Source organism: Martes martes (assembly GCF_963455335.1).
Source record: "Martes martes genome assembly, chromosome: 15".
In the NCBI taxonomy this organism is placed as follows: domain Eukaryota; kingdom Metazoa; phylum Chordata; class Mammalia; order Carnivora; family Mustelidae; genus Martes; species Martes martes.
In genome coordinates, this window is record NC_137903.1 from 68,842,349 (window position 1) to 68,868,403 (window position 26,055).

The window sequence follows — 26,055 nt, forward strand, 5'->3', positions numbered from 1 at the left end:
CACTCATCACGCTCGTCTTTCAGACCTCAGCTCAAATGTCTCATCCTCACGCACGCCTCACTTGGCCCCCCTACCAGAAGAGATGAAGACTTAATGGCATGTTTCCCAGAGAGCCTTCCGATTTCCTCCTTCATAACATGCATCACACTTACATTTACTGTTCTACCGTCTGTCTTTCCTGTTAGATGAGGCAAACAGAGCACAGCAGTTACGATCACAGATGGCAGATGCACCACACTTACAGTATGTGATCTCAGGCAAGTTTCTTAACCTCTCTTTGCCTCAGTTTCCTCATCTGGAAAATGAGAGTAACAGTACCTACTGTGTAAGGTTGTGGTGTGGATTAAGTAAATTAACATATAAAAATTGCTCAAAATAATGTTCGGCACAAAGAACATGCAATGTAAGTGTCTCCACTATTACTGTTGTGGTTAATCAACTCTACCGTTATTATCAGCACAGGCAGTGTCAATCAACGCTATGTTCCAAGCACAGGGAGCATTAGCTATACTCACTCATGCACCCTAGTGCTGAGCCCAGCCAGTACTTGCCACAGGTAAACACAGAGAATGAGCTGAATTAATGACAGACATATAAACATGGCTCCATCACTTATTTCTCTTATTCTTACATATATCTTGGAGCCTTGGTTTCTTCATCAGTAAAATGAGGATATTACTACTCATTACATTCGAACAAGTGAGCTAATGCATGTAAAATTTTTAACACAATGCCAGCCACACACTAAAATCTCAGTAAAAGTCAGTTATTTGTATCATACACAATTCAGAGTTAGAAAACAATTTAACTGGATATATAGACAGATACGGATTTGGCTAGAATGAGAGTGAACAAGTGAACATAAGCAATAAAAATGAAATAGGGTTTAACCTCCAAAAGATCGAATATATCACTAATGGGAAGAATGTAGACTTGGTAGTTGGGGAAAGGAGGACTAAATGCTCCATACTAAGCAATGAAATGATAATTAGTTCTAAATAATATAAAAGAAAAATCGAGAATGAAGTCTAACTTCACTAACTTTTTTCTCTAGAACTTAAGATACAGTATTTACAGATATATTCCAGTATGATGAATAGTGAATTTATACTTCCCATTAATAGAACAGGCTTCAATAGTTAGATATTTATTTAATAAAAATTAATATTGTCATGGTACACTTAATGGTGATCTAAAATATTACTCGAGGTAGTACTGTCAAGGTATTACTAAAATGAAATTTTAATTTGGTGACCTTAGAAGGATGCATACTTAGTATCTGACAGGTCCAACTTTCCCATTTCCCATCTACCCTAGTGGAGTTAGTAAGAGCTGATTCACTGGATCCTGGTAATCCACAAGCTTCATTCTCTAAGTTAACTTTGTATCAACATGAAAAGAAGCCTGTTTTTGTACAATATATACAATGGAGAGTTAACATTTATATTTCTAAGACTACAAATTTAGAGTATTTGACAGATGCACAACTGCCTACAGGTGTAAGTTTCAAATGTAACAGCATTATCAACTTCCACTTAATGATTATCCCTGTGAAGAATAGAGAGCAACTTGCTTTAGTCATGGCCAAAATTTAAAACTCAGGCAAAAATAAATAAAATAAAAAATAAAACTCAGGCAAAACGATTTTCTTATAAGCTGTCAAAAATTTAAAGTTAAAGGCATAGGTATTTTTGTTGTTGTTGTTTTCATAGGGGAAAACTGCTGACCTAACTATTTTTAACAGAAAAAAAAGTATTTGTTTTCATTATATAAGTGGGCACGAAAAACATATGCCAGAAGAGGATTATTTCTCTTTTAATGCAGTAGGCACAGCATAATTAGAGATCTAAGTAAAAAGAAACACCAGAATCACTCATTAAAACACTGTTCAAGCTAAACAAAATGCAGGACACATATCATTGTGCTTACTCAAAAGGAGTTTCTAATCAGCGCAGAAAGGCTGACAATGTACGTGCACAAAGCCCTGTATTTGCAGAATACTGTAAAGTATTTTACAACAGAATAAAAACAATGTGCATGTTGTGCATTTATTTCCTTGACAGTTTCTTTCTTTAAAAAGTATTTTGATAAAAGAAATTAACTATTGAGGCAACCAGGCAACTTTCATTATGACTCTGAAGGGTCCGACTCAATGTACGTCTATTTATCAAATGTAGTGCTTTTGTCAAAAATGTAAGACAGGGGCGCCTGGGTGGCTCAGTGGGTTAAAGCCTCTGCCTTTGGCTCAGGTCATGATCCCAGGGTCCTGGGATCGAGCCCCACATCGGGCTCTCTGCTCAGCGGGGAGCCTGCTTCCTCCTCTCTCTCTGCCTGCCTCTCTGTCTACTTGTGATCTCTGTGTGTCAAATAAATAAATAAAATCTATTAAAAAAAAGAACAGTAAGACAAATTAAACAGTGACTGCAATCAACCAATTCAATAACATGTATGTAAACAGTGAAAGAAACCAAAATTTTCAGTGAAGAAGTCAATTACAATTAAAAAAACAACTCTTTTTAAAAGATTTTATTTTTAAGTAATTTCTACACCCAATGTGGGACTCATACTTACAACCCTGAAATCAAGAGTCACGTGCCCTACTGACTGAGCCAGCCAGGTGCCCCAATTTTAAAATTTTGATCAGTAACATTTTTATCCCCAATAAAGAAACCCATGAACTACTACGGGAAATGGAACAACATGTGCAAGTACTGGAGAGCTTGTGAGACGAACATGGTCAAATAGAACTGAATTGTTAATTAAAGAAATCTAAGTTTTCTTAAAAATATGAATAAGAAATTTAAAATATGGTTAAACAATCCTTAGAAATATATTCAGAAGGAAAACTTAATAAATGTACTTTTCCCATTCTACAGGATAAAATGGAGAACAAGAGTCTTGACAAAATCAAAACTTGAAGTAAGAGCATTATCTGAGGACAACAACTACCCCCGTATCTTTAGCTCCTTCAGATGGGGAGTCTTTCTTATCTGGTAAACATGCTCAGTTTTGTGCACACCCTTGCTTCTGGGGATACGGCTTAGCAGAGTGATTACTGGCTCTAACAGATGTGAGTGTGAATCCCAGCTCCTTCACTCACTGGCTGTATGACCTCGGCAAGTAGTTGGTTATCTTTCCGTCTCTTACTCTTCTTATACAACCTCTAGTTCAGAGGAATGTTATAATAATTAAATAACACAATGCACAAAAACTGTAGGTTCAGTCTTTCCTGTATTTAAAAAGTCTTTTTAAAATAATTTATACAAATCAATGAAGAAAAGAATGTAAATTTAAAAAAAAAAAAAAAGCTCAGTTTTGAAACTGCACCCCCCACCCCCAGACATTACCTGTCCTCTAACTTTTTTCTTAATTGAGCTTACTGGAAGATCATCTACATACCAATATTTCCATCTCTTAAACAAAAACCTTTCTTCTCTAACCACTGCTCTCTGACTTCTGCCTCCACCGTACCAATGAAATTGCAAGGCCTCAACTATGGATAATCCACACATTTCCAGAGTCCAAAAACATTTCTCAGTCCTTTCCATATCTGACACCATTGCTTCACATGTCGCTGCTGACCAGCTCCTCCTTGCACTTCTCTCTTCCCTGACTCGGCATTCTTTCAGCCCTGCCAACGTCTCTGCTCGTTCCTTTTCTGTCTCCTTAGCTAGATCTGCTTCTCTGCTTGCTCCTGTAGTGCAAATGCCCCTCTTTCACTGTATCCTCTTTTCCTAGACAGTCTCCTCTGCTCCCCTGGTTTCAACCATCTGTAAATTCATTATTCTTTTTTTTTTTTAATACTTTATTTGAGAGGGAGAGACAGACAATGAAAGAGAGAGCACGAGAGGAGAGAGGTCAGCGGGAAAAGCAAACTTCCTGCTGAGCAGGGAGCCCGATGTGGGACTTGATCCCGGGACTCCAGGATCCTGACCTGAGCCGAAGGCAGTCACTTAACCAACTGAGCCACCCAGGCGCCCTAAATTCATTATTCTTAATGCTTTTCTCCACCTCAGGCCTCTCTGGTGACCCCTCAGAAACATATATCCCCCCAACTGTCTATAACATTTCTCCATTTGGCTATCTCAAGGTACTCCAAACTCAACATATCAAGAAAATCTCATGTATCTTTCCGCTCCCCCATAACCAGCTGTTTCTCCTGAAATTCCTATGTCGGTTGATGGTATCACCACTATTACCCATATCAAGACACCTGGATATGGTTCCCTCGTTCATTTTTAACTACTCAGTCTCAAGGTGCCATCAATTCTGTCTCTTAAGTATTTAAAAACTCTGTCCACTCTTCTCATTTCCCAGCACTGTTGCCTTATTTTGGCCCCCATACCATCTCCCATCTGGCCTGCAACGACTGCCCCTTACACGGGCTTGTAGTTTTCAGTCTTACTGCCCTCCAATCAACTATCCAGAACCCTGCCAAAATCATCTTTCCAATACGTAAATCCAGGTCTGCTTCTCTCAAGCTGAAATCATGTTTATGGCATCCCACTGCTTAAAGAATTCACTTACTCCCTCATTTAACAGATATTTATTGTTTTAACGTATAACAGATCTGGTGTTTGTTAGGCACTAAGTGTAATAGTGAATGAAAGCAATATTCAGAGAATATAGGCATCAAACAAACCCTTAAATGTGCGATCACAAATTCTGACAAGTGCAATGACGGAAAAGAGCAGGTCACAACGAGAAAAAGAGCAGAGAATTCCTGCAAATTAAAATGTCATGTGACTTCTGAGAAAGAAATTTCTAACTGGGATCTGAGGAGTAGAAGCTGCCGTAGAGAAAAGGATTTGGGGAGAGGGAATAGCAGATATAAGGCTTCTGAGAGGGAGAGAAGCACAGAGTATCAAAGGGACTACAAGCAAACCTGTTTGTCAGGAGCTGAGTCAGCGAGGGAGGGCGGCCTGAAACAGGGCTGGGGACACAAGGGCCAGGAGGTCCTGCAGGGCTCTGTAAACCAAGGTATGGGTTTAGGTTGCTTTGAAGGGCAAGGGGATACAATCAGAAAGTTTTAGGTGGATGAAGGACAAGTTTGGATTTAGGTTTTTAAAAGCTCACTCCGGCTGTTGCTGGGGAACAGGCTGTGTCACCTCAGCGGCTACAAGGAGCCCAGGGAAGAGGCGGCTCCCGTAGTCCAGGTAAGAAAGACAGTGGTGGGCAGTTTCTCTAATTTTTACAAAAGTTATTTTTAGGTAATATAGGCCTGGGATGTAGAAGTCTCCAGTACTTTAAAAGATGTCATCCTGTTAAGCAAAAAACGCATGTTTAAAAAAAAAAAAAAAAAACCACCTCAGGATTTAATTCTTTAAAATATTTCTAACTCAGAGGACTTATCACACAGTTCACTGATGATGATGATGCGGCTGCTGCCAGGCCCGCTCAAGATTTGCCCTTTTATATAACATTTCTACTGCTATGGCTAAAAGGCATATCATAGTTTATGCCAGAAAAACAGAGAACTACTTGATTTCTGCCTCCAAACAAGTCTACCCTAGTTAAGTGGCATCATCATTCACCCAGGCCTTGATCCAAAAATCTGAGTGTTATCCTTTAGTCATCTCCTTCTGCCATACCCCATGTCATAAGTAAATTAAGTACCCAGTTAAACTGAATAAAAGAATCAATGTAACCTATGGAAATTATTCTATGTGATGAACAGAGTACGAATCTGGTTACAAACTCTCTGGTAGTGATATACTATTTACATTCCTATATCCTTACAAAAATAATTATTTGACTAGAGAGTAGTTTTTAACAATAGTACAATATATTACAATATGATATAATTGTACTTTACCTCAAGGGAATTATTCACCACTGTTAATACCTCTACAATAAATACATATAGATAAAACAGGCTGAATTTCTTAGTTCTCAAATTCATTTACCAACCCATTCATCATTCATTCATTCTCAAGAACAGAAAAACCTCCAGCAACACTTGTCGTCTCAGGGCTATAAGAGAATAACTGAAGACCAGAAGGAATTTATTTTTAAATTAGTTTCTGAATATGTCCAAGAAGACAGCTAAAATCAGACCTATTTCCCACTACTTCAGCAATACTTAATTTCCCAAATACTGTCAGCAAATGAGTCCTCCTCCAGGTGTAAACTTTCAGCCAACTAAAGCTTACGGCCTTGGGGCTGAGTTATTTTTTTTTAATTTTTTGAAAAATATTTATAAAGTCTATTAAACGATCATTTGTCATTTTAAATAGAGAATAGTGACTATTGTTTAAATTATTCTTGATAACGTAACATCAACTTTTTCTACCCACTGCATCACAATACATTTAGAATTGTCCAGGGAATTCTAAGGGGCAATGATAACGCTGTTGCCCTAATTCTAAAAGCCCGTTTGTTCAGTTTGTCCTCCTCTACCAATCCACTTCTGTGCTCTATTTGCTCTTCCAGTAATACAGCCTGATAAGTAACCTGTCTACCTCACGAGGCTATGGTCACAGCTCTCAGGTGGATCTCATTCCTCTCCTACCACAAAACGTGCGAGGGCGAGTAGAAGCTGTTTTCCCTTCTGACTGATGGCTCCAAAGCTTATCTTTGAGTTCACAGCGGTGTTCCTTAGAGTTAAAGCTATCAGGAGTTTGACCACGGGATAAGTGAGACATAAAACCAAGTTATCATTACGACAGCCATCTGGTAATAGAGAATACTACTGCATTATATACCCTTTTCTAAATCAGCCACTAGGTAATATGGTAGCCTCATATTCACAATTCTACACAATTTCATGATACCTGGCATTTTAAAAAATGGATATAGCTTACATCCATTACAATATTATTATAAAAAGACAATTTAAAGTTGGCATAAGGGCCAAAGGTAGAAATTAACTTAGTTTACGTAGAAAATAATTTGTAGAGGCCAAGGAGGACCTTTGTACCCAATACTACCTAGGGCAATTTAGCCCACAAAATACCCACTACCAGACCATAATCAAAATGAGATGCTGTGGAAGAGTGAGAGAGAGCTGGATTTATGCACTGCAACAGAACTACGGTGGACGGGCACAGCGTGTCCCCTGTCGCACGCACCCTGCCGCTCGCCAAGTGACACGGATCCGAGCTGTTTGTTAACCACAGAAGGAGGAGAATCTGAAACAAAAATGAGATTTCAACTTAAAAGTAAGCAGCAGAAAACTGCACAGCAACGTCATGATCAACTCTAAGCTTAAGACAAAGGTCTAAGGGTGGGGAACAGAAGCCAGTACGGTGGTGTATTTCCCAAGCAGTGAGTCAGCGGCCGTGGGCTTCAGACAAGTTATTCCACGCAAGCATTTAGCAACGCTGAGAATGAGTTAAGAAAATAGTTTTCGACTTCCATGCATATACCTTTTATCAAATTCAAGTTTAGCACAGGTCAAGGCAGATAAAATAAAACTAGAATATCTCCTTCACTAAACAGAAGACTCCTTCCCCTTCTCAAACCCCTTCCCAGCTCCTTAAGGATGGCTTTCATTCTGGACTGAGCATTCAAAGCATGAAATGAGATGCTTGCTACGCTGTGCTAGGTATTGGTCATTGCACCTTGAGCTGAAAATAGGAGCTCAAGTGAAGATGTCAGACAAAGAAAATGGTTTATAAGAGAAAAATTCAATGAAGTGATTGCCATTACAGAAATACAGATAACGTTTGAAATTCTAAGATATGTTATGCATATTAAAACAATACTCTGTTGAAGGCTTAGATTTCTTTAGGTGCCTGGTAGAAAAAGAGAAAAGGAGTAGGTTTAATGGTCTGAGCTTTGTGCTTTCCACCCTGGCTTTAAATGGAACATTTAATTTTTTATCCTTTTGATACACTGAGTTTCTATGTAAGAATTTGTCCTATAAATGTGTTCTATTGTTTGGAAAACACTGATATAAAGAAAGGCAGCATGGTAAAATGGAAAGAGCACTCGTCTGGGGTTAGTGAGTTTTGATTCTAAACCTCGTTCTGACAATAATTAGCTATGTCACATTTTTAGATCTAAGCTTCACCTTTCTTCCTGGTCATCCTAGGGACCTAGTAACTTCAGCAAGGCACTGGAGAACAGAAGGAGGTGGCTACCAAGTCCTGGCTTGAGTTTCAGTGTCCCAACAGGGTGATATGAAAAGGGAATATGTAGATAATAAGCACAGCTCTCTCCTAAATGTAAGAATAATTCCCATCTCTAATATCCTGTGCTCCAGTTCTTAGCAAGTATTAGTAAGACAAAAACCCTGCACTTTTGGATAATCACCAGTTTCTATTCATCATGCCTTTATTTCCCCAAAAGTAGACAAAATATTTTGAATTGAGAGTGTTCTTAACCTGACGGCTAAGAAAAGTTTTCCAATATACCTTGGATTCTCTGTAATTTTATATCATCTGATTGCTTCAATTTCTACACTTAAAAGTCTGAATCTTGGGGTCACTCCTATCAACTCTAAATCGTCTACCTTCTGATATAACCCGTCTGCTCAGAGACTTCTGTATTACTAGATTCTGATAAAGCATGCGCATCATCTGGGTAATAGCTCCGACTTATGCTTACTTATCTCTTCATCAGAACATTCAGCTCAACAAATCTGGACAACACACACGAAAAAGAAAGAATGACAGTATATCAGTCAGTTCCTGAATCTATCCAGGCTCTACTTTCCCTTATAAAACTTCTTGTTTATCCATTTTAGAGTTAGATACAACATTCCTACCATGTTGTTTTTTCAAGAACAGGTAAGTTGGTCTTTAGAGAAAACCAAAATTATATTCCCTACAGTAAAGAAAAACATAACAAAAACTTGAGTCACAGTGAAATAAATATTGGAAAATCCTCCTAGAAAGTGTCTTATGAATATTTTTTGTCTCTTTGTATTTGTTATACATTTCACTGTGTTCTCATTTATAATTAAGAGCCCTCAGAAAACCATCAACCTACTAGGTACTCATTTAACGAATATTGAATTTTCAATAAATATTATGTAATGTACAAATCTTATAAAATGAAGTGCATCCTATCTAACTTCTTAGAGTTTAGGAAAGAATATGTCTTTAAGAAACACATTGATGGAGGATTTAGAATGCTGTCACTGCCTCAAAATTATGTATTTCCAATCTCTTTAATGATTCAAACTATTAACAAAGTTTATGTTAAAATAGAAAGATAGTATTAAACAAGAAGGGTTTCCTTATTGGTTTTCAGCCTCTCACAACTGTATGTACCTGGGGAATCATTTGTTGTTCCTCCCATCCTGAAAAACCAATCTTTAAGAAGAAATCCTTCTATCATTGCTTCCATTCTATTTTTAATCTTGGGTACAATGCAACTGTTTTCGGAAGGATTATTTTCCTGTCACATAAACATCTGGAGTAACATGTTTTTATGCCACAAGATATTCATAAATACAATACCCGGAAGTTCTAACTTACAGAAACATTTCCGAATATTAACACAGTAAAATTAGCTCAATGCTGACTGCTGCAGTCGTCTGCGTGCTCTACTCCACTTCCCTGTAAAACATCTTTCAGAAAGCACCATTACAAAGTAAAAATCAGACCATATGGTCTACTGATAACTTACTGCAAAATGCAACATGGTTGGTCTAGTTATTGGAAGTGTTTAGAATTATTAACATCATTTTTAAGGTAGAGGTAAACTTTAGGCAAAAACTCAGTGCTGAGCTCAAGGTGTCTCAGGGTCAACTTCCGTATATTTAAAAAAAAAAAATTCTATTTTGGTTTTGAAAAAACTCTTTAGAATTTTCCAAATTTTCTCATCACAATTTGTTCAATTATAGACAAAATAAGGAATTATAGTCTTAAAGGTAAATAACAAGTACTCGTCAGCCAGACTTCTGGGTTCAATTTTGGCTTTTCTACTCAGTTATACTATAACCCTGGACAAGCCATTTAAGGTCTGTATGTCTCAGTTTCTCCATCTGTAAAATGGGGATAATCACAGTATCCACCACATACTGTTCTGGTGAAGACTTAATGAGATGATCTAATGTAAACTACTTAGCACCGAGGAAAGGGTCAATTACTGTTATTACTACTTGCCTGTTTTTCAGAAACACGAGTGAGAAGTGATGACAGGAAGGTCTTCTGAAAACCGCGGAGCACATCCCCACGCCTGCAGTGCTCATTAATGGTCGGGAAGGACTGAAGAACCAGACCAACACCACACCTGACTGACCAACTACTCATGCGCTGAACACCAAAAACAGGATCGAATGCACACCCTTGAGAAGTGCTATGCATGACTGTCATCACGGGACAGCGGGGAGTTGGGTGTTGGATAGAGCCTGCTTGCACAGGATCGGGTAAGTGCTGATTTTTCCAATATGGCTCAGTTTTGAAAAGCCCTTTTTCAAAAATAATCACCAATGTTTTATACCCTTTTGGGGTACAAAAATTACTTCTTTCTTTTCCAATCAGCAAAACCGTGCCATAAAGTGAAAAAACAGTTCCTACCTGACCCTCTCTAGGCTGGCTCCATGCTCCAGTGGGGCTCTGTGGTGGTCGGGCCAGTAGAGCAGACTCCACAGGGGCTGTCACTCTGAGCAGGAGCCAGCAACCCAGGACTTCTGGGGGACCTGAAATGGAAAAAAAGAGTTGGGTTTAAAACCAGCACTACGCTGACTGCCTCTGCCATACCTGTTTATGGCATGTCTTTCCAGCTCACTCAAAACTCCGAATGCTGTCAACTGTATATGGCTGGGACACGAGGTAATCTTGAGGTAGCAAGTGAAAGATACCATAATTAAGACAGTACATTATTATGTGTGCTGCTCTACTTAGGAGTATAAAAATTTCATACAGTACTGTCTACCCCAACCTTATGCTATCTGTAAATTATGGCAGGCCAGACTATCTAAATAAATCAATAATTGGGAAACTGAGACATAAAGCGGCCAAATGACCTGTCCAAGCTCATCTAGTCATAGGAACAGGCCAAAAACTCAACCAGTCTAGCACGTGAGCAGTAATCTGATGAAGGCAAATTCATCAAAAAATCACTGAAAGCCTAGAAACAAGTCATGATGTATTTTCTAAAAGCCTAGGAAAAATTTTTAGTTTTTTAGCTTAAAAAAGTAAAAATATTTTATTTATTTATTTTTTAGTAAAAGTATTTTAAAGTAATATATTCCAACTTCGAAAAATGAAATTTTTAGAAGTTAGCTATGGTCGATCGGTTAATGTCCATAATACTAAGATAATACTGTACTTACTCATTAAGTTTAAGAACATGTTTTGTTATTCAAATAAAACCTTATCTCCCTGTTGAATTTCATAAATTTAATTCCTATTCTGTGTTTTTATAATTTGTGTCTTCTGAAAAGATAAATTTTGCATTAAGCCTATTCATTTTTCCTCATATCCAAAAATGGACAAATTAGATAGATTATACTGGTTGTTCTTTGTAACAAACTATGTATGATTTAACTTTTTCTCATTTAATTACTAAATAGTGTTCCTGTCACAATTGAGGACAGAGTAAAAGTGGCATTATGAAATGAACCCAGGACATGTCACAGATCAGACGTACTAGGGTCTCATAGGAATGCTATGTTAAAAGCATAGGATATACAGGAAGCACTTCACCTTGTAGGTGAAGGGAACAAAACACAATGACTTTGACACTAGAAGTCTCTACTACTGGCCATGGAGACAGTCTCAGGGGCCCCAAGATGTTGCTTAAAAACAAAGTAAAGGTTAACACATTTCTCAACCTCAAAACGGGGCAAAGTGTCTTTGACTTTAGCTTTAGTGACTTTGAACTTTAGCTTTTTTTAGACTTTTTTAGTGACTTTGAACTTTAGCTTTTTAAAGATTGCCACAAAAAGACTGATGACCAAATTAGATACTATTTAATGAGAAGGATACTCAGAGTTGGTAAAATAGCACCTCACTTCACAGAGACCACATAATCACTCTAAAGCTTTCTGGCTATAAAAAAAAGAACCTGGTTCAATTCAAACTGGTAAGCTAGATATGAAAGGCTGAGTTTGAAAATATTTTTCTAATGTCTACAATGTACAAATGTAGACAGTTTTATATTTCGCACTCAAGCTCACTCTAATATTTGGTTTGTTACCTGTTAACTTCAGTATTTTAAAAATATGTATATATGTAGGTGCATTTTAACTTCCTACTTATTTGGTTTTTATGTTGCATGTTTTTTCCTTCGAAACACATAAGCTACAGTTTTGTATATAGCACAAAATCATAGCAAAATGTCTTATTCTTAAATGTCATGACTGTAATTTAACCAAATTCCCCAGTTAGTTTCAAGTATAGGGAAAAAAAAAATGGTCAGAGACCTGGGCTGATATTCCTTCTACTAATGTAACACTGAATTAAAAATCAAATCCAGAATTTATTCCAAACATCGTATCTGTATTATAGTTATTTAAATCTGTTTCATTCACCATGATATTATATAATGTGCTTTTGTTGTTAGCACTTAGTGGAACAGATATTTACAAAGTGGAGATTGTTCAGTTCTACCAATATACAAACAGATTCCAAGTAGTTAAATTGGAGTTCTCAAAGTAATTAAATAAATACCCTAACTTATCACTCCTTAGGGTGGCAAAACAAAGTAGTACATCAAATTATCATAATCTCATTAGTATGAGAACCCAGCTACACTCTAGTTCCTAAACAAAGATTTGTAGCATCTACGATGTAGTACCTATACAATAGGACGTATAGTACCTAACATCCATCTTGAAAGAATTACACTGACAAATTATCTTGTGCTGTCTTTCATTGATAACGTCAACAAATGTCTGTTGAGCATCAGGAGCTCGCTGGCATAAACGAACTAGGCCATTAAAATGCTCAAAGAAAGAGAGAGAGGCACTGACCATCACTGTCTATCAGAGTTCTATAGCATAAGAACAGGAACATGAGACTCTGGGGTATTTCTGCTGTCCTATATATCAGAAAGTTGACTGTGTATACAAGGAGTAAGTAAGCAAATACTGAAGATTTTCAAATAATTACAAAAGGGCATAACTGAGTCAGCATGCTGGTTTGGCCGGACAACACTATAATTCTAAAATCTAGTATCCCACTACATTCTCAGGAATACTGGTTAATTTCTGCAGGAACAACAAAAGAAGACAACAGCAGCAACTAGGGGCCATAAGCATAGATATCAATTCAGCATATAAGAAATTCCAATAAAAATATCAAAGCAGGCTCTGAATTCAGTAGATTATTTGAAAGTAGCTCATTCGCTATAAAAGTAATACACATCAGCCCCCTCCCAGAAGTATTACAAGTAAAATATTGGCTTATAATTTTAGGTTCATCTCTCTGGCAAATACTGCTGCCAAAACCCGTCCCGCCAGCCGTGGGATGATGACCACCACTCTACGCAAGACAGGGAGGGAGGGACAAGCTGCCAGTGCCACCAGCCCTTTCGGAAGGGGAGGAGGGAAGCATCTTGTTACACAGTAGCAGTGTTAAAGCACCAACTCCACCAGCTGCTTGAGGACACTGGACGTTAATAACCTGAAGCCTGAGGGTCCTGTGAAGAGCCCTCGGGAGAGGACTGCTCGGAAGTGGAAGGCCGCTGGGCGCGCGCGGCCGAGTCGTGCTGTCTCTGCTGCTCTGCCCTCTTAAGCCTCAGCTGTTGCAGGCGCTTGCGGAGCAGAGCTATCTCAGGCCCCCGCAAGAATTCTGACGCAGGCAGGAAAAGAAAGGTGAGAAGACAGCAGTGAAATAGAAAATAGGAAGAATCTGATTATACGTTAAAGAGAGAAGAATATAAATACAATACATGTCTCATGGAGGCAACAAATTACTTACAAAAAATGAGTGACCTTTAAGTTACGAGATGAACTATACACACCGACATACTCTAATGCTTGTTTAACTATAACGAATCACACACACATAGTTCTTGAAGAGTAGTGAAGTAACTAAACAGAGTGAAAATAAAGTCTTCCATAAATGAAACATTTTAAAATGAATATTCCTTTCTTCACTAATTTCATCTTTTTATAACAAAATGATACCAAGGAAAACTGAAAAATATCAGTTATCTAATCTATATACAAATTATTAACTTCAACTATATAATTAAAATTCAATTCAAATCATGGAAAAGTTATGTATTTGTAAACAATTCTTGGAATTCATTAATGAAGAATTCTTTAAAAGTCAAAATTACACATTTTTTTCAGCTAAAGTATTTCTCTTTATATTGGAAATGTCTTTTACCTTTTTTAAGCTAAAATTATTTACATAATCCTTAACATCTTCTTAGCGCAAGGGTCACAGATAAAAGTAGGAGTGTCACACAAAATTCTGCAGGTACGTTGGAGTACCTACTATCTATGAGGCACTGTTTTTGGCTCTGGGGAGAAATAAAACATTGAACAAACCAGTCCCTACTCATGTGGAGATTATGTTCAGAAAGGAAGAAAGACAGCAGTGAACTCACACACACACATATATGTATGGGACAACTGGTGTGAAGCAAACGGAACAGGGGAAGGGGAAGGGGACAGAGGTAGTGGAGAATGGGTTGCTGTTTTCCGTATGGTTATTAAAGAAGGCTTCTCTCTCAAGGGGATTTTTGAACAAAGACCTTAAGGAATGAGGGAGTCAACCACACGGATGTCTGGAGGGAGTGTTCCAGGCGGAAAGAAGAGCATGTGCAAATGCTCGGAGGAGGAAGTGTTTCTGGGGGTGGGCTAGACCTCAGAGGTGATGGCAGAGGAGTTTGCAGAGAGGTGAGATGTAGCATGGTCCCAGAGTTTTTGGCGACGTAACAAGAAACCAAGAGCTGTCACTTACTGTGACAGGGAAAAGGGGGGGAACAAGTAGCAGCAGAGGGAAGAGGAGAAGCAACAGGTATCCCAGTGGAGACCCTAAACAGGGACTGAACGTAGCAGTCTAGACTGGGGGTCACTGGTGATGTTACCTGAAGCCACCTAGAGCATAAGCGATAACGAAGACGTCTAAAACCTGAACTCTGGAATGCTCGTGTTTACCAGGAAGAGAAATCTCTGGACACAGTGAGGAGGAGAAGCCAGGAGAAGGTTGGAGGACTGAGCGAGCACAACCTGTGGGCTGGGATGGAAGCAGGTCAGGAAGGGCGGAGGGAGCAGCTGTGTTGAATGCCCCTGATACAATGAACAAGATACTGAGAACTAATCACTGGCTTTTGCACCTTGGAAGTCATTGATGACCGTGGCAAGAGCTGTTTCAGCAGAAATCACAGGGGCCAAACCCAGACCGGAACAGGTTCCAGAGAAAGAGAAGGTAATAAAGTAGACACATAAAGTATATATGCTCTTCCCAGAAGACTTGCTGCTAACAGGAACAGAGGAATTGAGGATTGTTGGTGGGGAAGTAAACAGTTATAGGAGGTTTATCTGTCTGTATGCTAGTGGACAATGTTTAATTGAGGGAAGGAAAAAGATGATGCATGAAGTGAACAAATGCAGGAATGACGTCCTTGGGGAGACCAAAAGAGACAAGCTGCAATGGGTAAGATGCTTTTATTTATTTATTTATTTATAAGATTTATTTATTTTGGGGGGGGGCAGAAAGTGACACAGCAAGAGAGGGAACACAAGCAGGGTGAGTGGGAGAGGGAGAACAGGCTTCCCGTAGAGCAGGGAGCCCGATGTGGGGCTCGATCCTTGGACCTTGGGATCATGACCTGAGCCGAAGGCAGACACTTAATGACTGAGCCACCCAGGTGCCCCGAGAGATTGGTGTTTTGTTTTTAAAGATTTTATTTATTTATTTGACAGAGAGATAGAGAGCACTAGTAGGCAGAGTGGCAGGCAGAGGGAAAAGCAGGCTCTCCGCGGAGCAGGGAGCCCAATGTGGGACTCGATCCCAGGACCCTGGGATCATGACCTGAGCCAAAGGCAGCCGATTAACAACTGAGCCATCCAGGTGTCCCAAGAGACTGGTTTTAAACAAAAAACTTTATCTATTCTAACCAAAGGCAAGGCAGAGATTCAACAGTTGCTGATTTGATGGTGAAGGTACTAGGAATTTTGTGTCTCTTGGTGACACCAGAAGGAAATGACACCAACCGTCAAACAACTTTGAGCCTCATTTACATAGACCATAAGGTGCAAATTTGTTTTATTGTTTCATGAATCAGTCACGTCAGAGATACTAACATCTTGTTACCATGACTTCTACTTACAAAGAATTTTATTCTGTCAGTCAACTGGCAGTTAAGATTCAGCAAACAGTTCGAGTACCATCATAGTCTCTCAATGCCAGTTCCTCCTAGAAAGTTCTCCAGTAGCAAGGAGAACAGTACTCACTGACTAAATACATCGCGATCCTCCACGGCACGGCGCCTTCTTTTCAGGGATATACACACACCTTATTTCCTGACAGCATGCATAATAGCAATGCTTTTAGCAATATAAAATAATTATTATGCACCCACAAAGTTTATTTTACACATGTCATATTTTGCTAAGAAAACAGAAAAATTATAGAAAATTCACTTGACTTTATTGCTGTTTCAAACCCTCTCTCTTATGTGGCCAAATGCTTTAAGGGAATGGAAGACTCTCCAGCTAGACCCACTTGGTGCTGTAGCAGGCTCTAAGAGTAAGCAGCATGCTCTTTAACTTGGAAAACCAAGATTCAATGACGATAATGTCATGAACTATTTATTCAACACTTCCAGCATTTTTAAAGAACAACCCGTTTGTTTACTTTTAAGGCTGGTTGCATGTGGCTTTTTCTCCCCTGGGTTAGAACAAAAAATGAGGCTATGGAAAGAAGTCACTACACAGCTAACCAGGAAGGCCCACACTGACAGTTCTGACCCGACTCAGCAGACTCAACAATCGGACTGAACAACACTGTTGCTGGCAGTCAGAAACACTACAGGCAGGTAAGATACACACACATCACATCCTTTAAAAAACGTATGATTTATAACGTGAATAAATGCATTGAGGATTAGTGTTTGTTAACATGAACCAAAATGGACAGAGAATCTATGAATACTTTGGGTTAAATTTTAAAAACAACAACAAAAAAAAACCCTCAAAAATGTTGAGGAATATCAGGAATTCCTAGAAGGAAATTTGTACTTCCACCTCCTGAAACAACCTACACTATTCTTGTTTACTTCTGAAAGTCTCCAGGCTAATGTCCCTAATGAGTCAACTCCCACCGCAAGAGAACAAGAAACTCTGGTTGACCTGACAAAGGTCCACTTGGCTCTAACCTCACGCCCTCCCTCTCCAAAACAGATGTTATGTCCTGGAGACTGGATTATTTCTGTATGTAAATTGGTGGTCTTTATCTGCCTGCTGTGGCAATTTGCTTCTTGCCCAGGTGATCCTTATGCATTTTTCTCTTAGAACTGTCACTCCTTTACTGACTTCCAAGTTCCTCTGGTCTCTTCTTTGGTCTCCCCAAAGTTACCACTAACCCAATATTTCCACTTGTTTCTAATCTATGCACTGCCTCTACCTAGACTGAATAGCCCCTGGCACCCTTTAAGGAACCTGTAATCTGGATATTTGGGCTTTGAAAGTTTTGCTTTGCTATGCTGTACAGCAGAGTTCTTAGTTCCCAACAATTTTTCTACAGAGCTCAATTTAGTTATAAAGATTCTGAATAGACCTATATAAATTTGTAAATCTGGACAATTATTTGTAAACAGGCAGGAATTCACAGATAAGCCATATCAGATACCATGTTAAAGAAACTAAATTCTCATGGTCTGAGTGGTCTATTTAATTAAAAACACATGGATTCCTTAGGTGACTCATTTCTCAAGGTGAGACTCCAAAGTGAATTTTGTATGTGCTGATAACCACATTCAATCCAAAGAAACCACCTTCTCTAATCATATTCTTTTATCTAGATTAAAATAAGACCATTCTAAAAAGAGGAAGTCCTAAATCAACCCAAAATGAACAAAATAATTAAAATTTTCTTCCTCTTTATCTTTTTAGTAATTTCTATACCCAACATAGGGCTCAAACTCACAACCCCAAGATCAACAGTTGCATGCTCCACCAACTAACTAGCCAGGCACCCCAAAATAATTATACATTTTAATACGTGCTTTTCAGGAAGTAAACAGGGCTATATAAAAGAGAGTAACATTGTAGTAAAGGAGGATGAGTCTGGCTAGGGTAGTGAGGGACACCTGAACTGAGACACAAGGAAAAAGGAGTCAGCTGCAATAAGCCAGGGGAAGAGCTTCTCAGGTACGGAGAACAGTACGTGCAAAGGCTCAGAATCAGAAACAAAGAGGCAGAAGAGAACGTGGCACACTCAAGGAAGTAAAGGAAACTACTGCAGGTAGAGCATAACGCTCACTGGGAACTAAGAAAGTGCTACAAAGTGAGGTTAGAGGGGCGGGCAAAACCCAGGCCACATAGGTTCTTGGGAGATCCACAGTAAAAAATTTCAATTTTTTTTGCAGTTCTGCTCCTAAATGCAATTAGAAATAGCAAAGTTACGTAATCTGATCTAACAGTGTACAGTACTCACCTGGCTGCTGCATGGAGAATGAAAGACGAGGGAGCGAGAAGAGGAAGCGCAAGGAGGTCAGCTGGCAGACAAGAAGAGAGGGCGGGATCGGAAGAAGAAGAATTTATTTTCGACGCGGACCCAGCAGGACTTGTTGATGGACGAGCACGGGACACGAAGGAAAGCAAGGAATCAAACAGGACACACAGGCTGTTAAAATAAGCAAACGGGGCAGGTGGTTTTAAGTTACTGAAGTATAAAGCAGCCAAGACAGAAGCGATTACCAGACGGGAAGGATCCGAGGCTGAATTAAGTTTTAGTTTGGACACGTTAAGCTCAAGATACCCAAAGACAACCAAAAAGAAGAGTCAGCTGAGCGGCTGGACACAGAGGCCTGCAAGTCAGAGCGGAAGAGGAGACGGCTGACGTCCCTCTGGAAATCTTCACCTTAGAGGGGCTAGTGACAGCTCCGTGAACGGATGCAGCGCCCCAGGGAGACAGAACAGAGAAGAGAGTGCAGACTAAGGAGTTCTGCTAAAATGTTCAGAAGTAAACAGAACAAGACCTACCAACGGTGGTTCCTGAAAACCAGCTAGAGCTGGGGGTAAGAATCAAAGGAAGCGCGGTACCACGGATGCCAAGAAAGGAAAGTGTTTCAAGAAAGCAGTGTCAGACTATGCTAAATGCAAATGGATGAAAAAACCGAGTAAGACACTAACAGAAGTCACTGGTGACTTTGACCAAACGCTTCAGTGGCAACGGAGCGGAAAGGCAGAAGTCGGCCGACAAACAGACGGCAGGCGGCAAGACACGGAGACGGTCCGTGGGCGCCTCCTGTGAAGACTGATGATGAAAGAGCAAAGACACAGGCTGCGGGAGACTGTGGGTACAGTACTTAAGGGAAATTTTTGGTTTTGTTTTTTTTTTTTAAGATTTTATTTCTTTGTCGGAGGGAGAGAGGGTGGGAGGGAGCGGGGAGGGCGAGCACAAGCAGGAGCAGCAGCAGCAGAGGGAGAGGCTCCCCACTGAGCAGGCTCCCCACTGAGCACAGAGCCTGATGCGGGACTCAATGCCAAGACCCCGGGATCATGACCTGAGCTGTAGGCAAATGCTTAACTGACTGAACCATCCAAGCATCCCAAGGGAAGAATTTTTTTTAAGAAAACAGGTAATAACAGAGCATGTTTAAGGTGGGAAAGGACCAATACAGTAGAAAAGGCAATACTAATGACGCAGAGAAGCAGCAGAGTTGAGAACCTGGAAAGGGACGGCTCGCCTTTGACAAGAGCAGACATAATTTCTCCCCAAATGTGTCTGTTTCTATCATGGATACAAGAATGTCAGGGGATTCAAAAGCAGGAAAGTGAGCGCCTTCCCCCCACATACTGTGTATGTGAAGGTTATCAGCTGGGGGTAGGATGAGGGGAGAGGAGAGTGACAGAAGTCTGAGAGACAAGAGGGTGTGGAACACTTCGTCTAGCTGTCGGGCAACAAGGCTGAAAGACTGCTCTGACACAGCGTTGAGCAACCAGCGAGCTGTGTGCTTGTGACTTTCTTCACAACTCAGTTGTGGGCTAAGAGAAGCCAAATAACTTGGTTCACAGAGGGGATTTTGCCAGGCAAGTTTTCACATTCCCATCATCCCTTTCCTTCACCCCAGCAAAAGTAACAGTGGAAATACAAGGACCATAAAGGAAACATTTACATAAAGAGGAATCCACAGCAAGGCAAGAAGTATACTTTTTCATTCTATCTCTGTGCAAGGCAACAGAGGCACATCTCCAAGATTCTGCGGGTTTGGTCCCACAGCACCACAATAAAGCGAATATCCAGTAAGGCAAGTCAGATGAATTTTTTGGTTTCCTTATGCATATAAAAGTTATACCTATACTATTCCGTAGTCTGTTAAGTGCAACTGTCTGCTATCTAAAATGCTAACATACATGCCTTAATTTAAAAATACTTTGCTGCTAAAAAACTAAAGGTAACCATCATTGGGCTTTCAGTGAGTCATAACCTTTTCTGCTGGTGGAGAGTCTTGCCTTGAAGTTTCTGGCGGCTGATGGATCCGGCTGCTGAAAGGTGGGATGGCTGTGGCTTCAATGGACTCTTCACTAACAATTTCTCCATGGCATGTGACATTATTTTATACCATTTATTCACAGCAGAACTTTCAAAATTGGAGTCTACCCTCTCAAAACCCTGCCACTGCTTCATCAACCATGTAACATCCTACATCCTCTGTTGTCATTTCGACGATGTTCACAGCATCTTTGCCAGAAGCAGACTCATCTGTACGAGACGACTCATCTGTTCAAGTTTGACCCTGAGATGGCGGCAATTCTGTGCCATCTTCAGGCTCCATTTCCCCTGCTGGTTCTCTTGCTATGTCCATCCCATCTGCAGTTGCTTCCTCCACTGAAGTCTTGAATCCCTCAAAGTCATCCATGTGGGTTGGAACTGACTTCTTCCAAAGTTCTACTGATGTTGGTATTTTGACCTCTTCCCACAAATCATGAATATTCTTTTTTATAAAGTAGCTCCATGTCCAGTGTGGGGCCCAAGGTGGGGCTCGAACTCACAACCCTGAGATCAAGACCTGATCTAAGATCAAGAGTCAGACACTTAACCGACTGAGTCACCCAGGTATCCTGACTCATGAATATTCTTAATGACATCTAGAATGGGGAATCCTTTCCAGAAGGTTTTCAATTCACTCTCCCAGATCCATCAAAGGAATCACTATCTATGACAGCTGTAGCCCTACAAAAGGTATTTCTTAAATAAGAAGGTTTGAAAGTCAGAATGACTCCTTGACCCTAGGGCTGCAGAATGGATGTTGTGTTAGCAGGCATAAAAACATTAATCTTGTACATCTCCATCAGAGGTCTTGGGTAACCAGATACACTATGAATGAGCAGGAATATTTTGAAAGGAGTCTTTTTTCCTGAGCAGTAGGTCTTTGTTAACAGAGGACTCACTATCCAGCGAATCATGTTGTAAGCAGAGGTGTTGTCATCCAGGCTTTGTGGTTCCATTTCTAGAGCCCAGGCAGAGGAGCTTTAGCATAAATCTTAAGGGACCTAGGATTTTCAGAATGGGAAATGCTGGCTTCAAACTTTTCTCCGGAAGCTTCCAAATCTCTCTGAGCCTTCACAGAGTTGAAGAGAGCGAGAGGCCTTGCTCTGGATTGGCTTTGGCTTAAGGGAACACTGAGGCTGCCTGATCTTCCATTCAGATCACTAAAACTTTCTCCGTGTCACTTATCATTCACGTGTTCACCAGAGCAGCGCTTTTGATTTCCTGCAAGAACTTATCCTTTGCATTCACACTTGACTTGCTGTTTGGCACAAGAGGCCTTGCTTTCTAACGGTCCAGGCTTTCGGCATGCCTTCCTAACTGAGCTGTCATTTTTAGTTTCTTACTTAAAGAGAAGTGAGACTTTTCCTTTCACTTGAACACCAGGAGGCCATTCCAGAGTACTAACTGGCCTAATTTCAATATTGTTGTATCTCAGGGAATAGGGACGCCCAAGGAGAGGGACAGAGAGAGAGCAACAGCTGTTTAGCAGAGCATCAGAACACACACATGTTGACAGAACAAGTTCACTGTCTTATGCACGTAGTATTTGTGGGGCCCCAAATCAACGACAGTAGTAACATCAGAGATCACGGATCACGGATCCCCATAACAAATACGATAACAACGAAAAGGCTTGAAATAGTGTTAGAATTACCAAAATGTGACACAGACGTGAAGGGAGCAAATACTGTTGGAAAAATAGTGCCAACAGACTAGCTCGACGCAGAGCTGTCACAAAGCTTCAAAGTATAAAAAACAAAATATATGCAAAACACAACAAACTAAAAGCACAGTAAAATGAGGTATGTTTATAGTAAGAATCATGGCTCTAAGATGACACTCCCCCTTACCACAAGGGTAATTCCTAGTATCCATAAACCTATCTGAACCTAGAAGTGCAGAAGAGATTGGGAAAACAAAACAAAACAGAAAAAACTCATTAAGGATATTACATCTAACATCAAATTATTTTCTTCAATGCTGACCCTATATTCCTAATATGGAAGTATTCTGATTTTCCATAGTGCAGTCAATCAAAATTCTTTCAACTGGTAGAGACCAGTTAAAAATATTTCCTTACTTCTTTAAAAAAATTACAGGCAAAGGTTGCCAAGTAATGATCAAAACAATGATGATATGATCCTCACAATTTTTCTCCTATTTTGATGATTCAAATGACTACTAATACTTACATTAAATACTGAAAGGGATTTAGCAATCTGAAATGCAGTATTTATTGTGTGAAATATCTGCACCAAAAAAGTAAAATGAAACTCAAAACTAAGTACTTTACTCAGAAATATGTTTAGAAACAACGAGAACTAGTTAGGGTTCAGTGGAACGTGAATATAAGCTAGGGAATCTTCTTGCCAAGTTTTCCTGATAACTTATAACCGACCAGAATCTTTAAGAATATTTCTAAGAATGCTATTACTTAAAAAAAATTGTTTGTTTGTTTGTTTTTTTTTACCAATTTTACCCACTTTGACAAGCAAACTTTTGACTGATTCTGTCATTACTTCCCAAACACTCCAAAATATCTTACTTTCTCATAACCTGAAACACTATGTCAACTAGACAGTGGAAAACCTGACTTTAAAGCTCAGACTTAGCTATTATAGATAAATTGTGCACAAGTCTTAATAGTTACATAATTGACTCTGGCTTCTATTCCCATAGAAACTGAAACGAATTACCAAAAATGGGATATATGATAAAAGAATGCTTAATATAAAACACCCTGTATTTGGTGATCTGGTATCGGATTTCAGAGAAGAATAAAGTGACAGCTTGGCAGTCACACTGTTAGGAATTTTTATAGGTTTTAGCTTAGGCCTGCCAGTTCTATCTCTAGTTGCTAATATTTTTTATTATATGTCAAGTAAAATGCCTCTTTAGAAGAACCCAAAGAAAAATATGAAAACACTCTTAGTGGTTATTATAATTACATGTATACAGTTAAAATGCCAAGTAAATTATAGTCATATCTGCTGAAAATTACTGTTACACATACTAGTACATTCCATAGTTGGGGAAGGGGGAGGTGGAACATGAGGAGTTTTAATATTGAGAGGACAATAGTATTTTAACAGAATTCAGGAGTTGATTTTTTTTTCACTAATAACAAGTTCCAAGAAGACAAGGACTTGTTAAAATAATTTTTCATGTAAATATAGGAGAAATAAATCTTTTGGTAAATTGTATACGTTATCGACAAGACATGTTATCAAATGTACCACAAGGAATGTATTTAACGTATTTTATGATATGAAGAAAAATAACAAAAACTATAAAGAGAGGAACTGATAATAGAGATACAGCCGAGTAAGTCTAGAAAAACATCTTCATCTATAATGGCTTATAAAAGTAATACTTTAAGTTAAATGCATGAAGCTATGTCAAAACACTATCTGCTGGTACCTGTATTTTTTAAAGATTTGTCTTAGGTAAACTGAAGATTCTGGTATTTGTTAAATTCATGCAAGTTAGACACACCTGAAGTTTGTCTTTAAGTTCTATGTTCACGGCATAGTACACATCATTTTGATTTATTCCAGCAAAAACAAGTTCATGTGATTTAGTATCTTTCAAACCAGCCCACAAAGAGGTATTCACTGTCAGAAATCATCAGACGAAGCACAGCCTATGGAAAGAGTGTGTCCTCACCAGACTGATGATGAGTATGGCGTCCGGATGCCTCCGCAGGCTGCCTGTGCTCGTTGTCTGGGGAAGACAGCGAGGAAGCAGAAGGAGGGCTTTCTGTAGAAGAGGGTGTCAGATGAGCCTGAGCTGACACCGCAGGGGACGTGGAAGGCTGAAGAGACTGTCCAGCTGAAGGATCTACTTCCATTGCACTTTCCCCCACTTCCAAATCAGCGCTTGACGGGGCCGTAGGAAGAGCAGACACATCTGACTGGCTCGTTCCACCTTCAAAACACACATGTTAATGCAAATTCAAATACTAACTGCTTTCCAAAGCCAGTTACTCGAAGGAGATATATTCAAGAAATACATGTGCAGCTGTACATGCATGTACACACACAGAAACATGTAATTCCAGGATATCGAAAGCACCCAGTGATGGTTTGATCCCTTTGACCAAATAGGCTAATTACGAGAGATAAAATCTATGTACAGAACATTTTTGTTAAAATAATCAGTCTTTCAAGATCAATACGGTACCTTCATTTAGACAAAACTAAATAATAGGTTGTGAAATGCCTATAAATAACATCTAGTCCCTTTAATTTAAAGATGATGTTTCTAATTTAATGACTGGCTAATAGGAGAATGGATTTTATTTGTTTGTTTATTTACTTATTCCAGAAAAAGAGAGCAAGCACAACACTGGGGGCGGGAGGGCAGACAAAGAATCTCTAGCAGGCTCCACACCAGCACAGAGCCCTACACAGGGCTCAGTCTTGTGACCCTGAGGACCATGACCTGAGCCGATATCAAGAGTCAGACACTTAACCAACCGAGCCACCCTGGGGCCCAGGAGAATGAACTTTATTGGTATGTTTCCATTCTACAACATAATGTCTTCTTTGGTAAATACTTAAGAAAAATTTTATTGGGAATAGTAAAGTCACAAATAGGTCAGAATAGGATTAAGTTCCTGATTCCTGCTTCATTAGCAATAATGTGTTAACCACTAAACTAACATGATGCAGTCATGATTTAAAAAGGCTTGAGTGTCTATGTCTTATGCTAGGCTTTGTGCTACCTGCAAAGGAATAATTAGGAATAGTCCGTAAGCAATTACCATTTCCCCTCAAGTCTAGATGTTACTAAAAGAAAGATGGAACGGACTAACCCAACTCATGTCTCGCAGGATGCAACTACCAGAGAATATGAAGTTTTCTCTTTTAATTACCATGACTTAATTGTTTCTTGTTTTAAATTTAAGCACAAATTCAGTAACTCTTAGGCAAATCCACAGTCCAAGGAATTTTTTAAAAAGTTAACTGAAATGAGGAGTTAATAGAATCATTTATGGAAAAATTCTATTTAATTTTAAAATTTGGGGTTTTTAAGACAATAGGGTGTTAACTTTTACACTCCTCATTTTTGACAGAGATAAGTAACTTGCCCAAGGTTACAAAGTAGTGAACCAAGATATGAAAACAGGTTGCTAACAACTAGAAACAGCAACTAATAACCAATGCCTAAGTAAGATAAAGGAGAAACTATTCCATTATATAAAACTTCTCATCTACAGAGTTTTATGTATTTCCACTCTCAGAATGCATACAAAAATGCAATACAGAAAGGAAATACCAGAATTTCTTACTTTGCTTGAGAAAAGCAAAGAATAAGGGCCAGGTCTCCTGGTATGTGAAGGACAAATTATACCCAAACCTCTTGGTCCTCTACGGCTTGGCACAATATAGTTAAGAACCTATGACTACTACAGATACAAAGTGGTACAAACTGAACGACATCAACGAAACCGTCTTCGCCGGCTTCCAGCCGGCCTTCACTG

The 26,055-nt window shown here is 39.3% G+C and overlaps 1 protein-coding gene across 6 annotated transcripts in view; it reads right to left on the reverse strand.

Annotated features, from left to right (window-relative positions):
* Positions 1-26,055, reverse strand: part of DCAF6 (DDB1 and CUL4 associated factor 6) — a 142,823-nt gene that overhangs the window by 45,938 nt on the left and 70,830 nt on the right. For 2 of the 6 annotated variants that reach the window (XM_080824063.1, XM_080824062.1), the window contains exons 10-12: positions 24,237-24,497; positions 13,521-13,688; positions 7,071-7,130 (exon numbers count right to left, since the gene is read on the reverse strand). In XM_080824063.1, coding sequence (XP_080680189.1) covers positions 7,071-7,130; positions 13,521-13,688; positions 24,237-24,497 — 489 coding nt within the window. The remainder of the gene's footprint in view (positions 1-7,070; positions 7,131-13,520; positions 13,689-24,236; positions 24,498-26,055) is intronic. The other 4 variants (XM_080824065.1, XM_080824064.1, XM_080824067.1 and 1 more) reach the window with 2 other exon arrangements.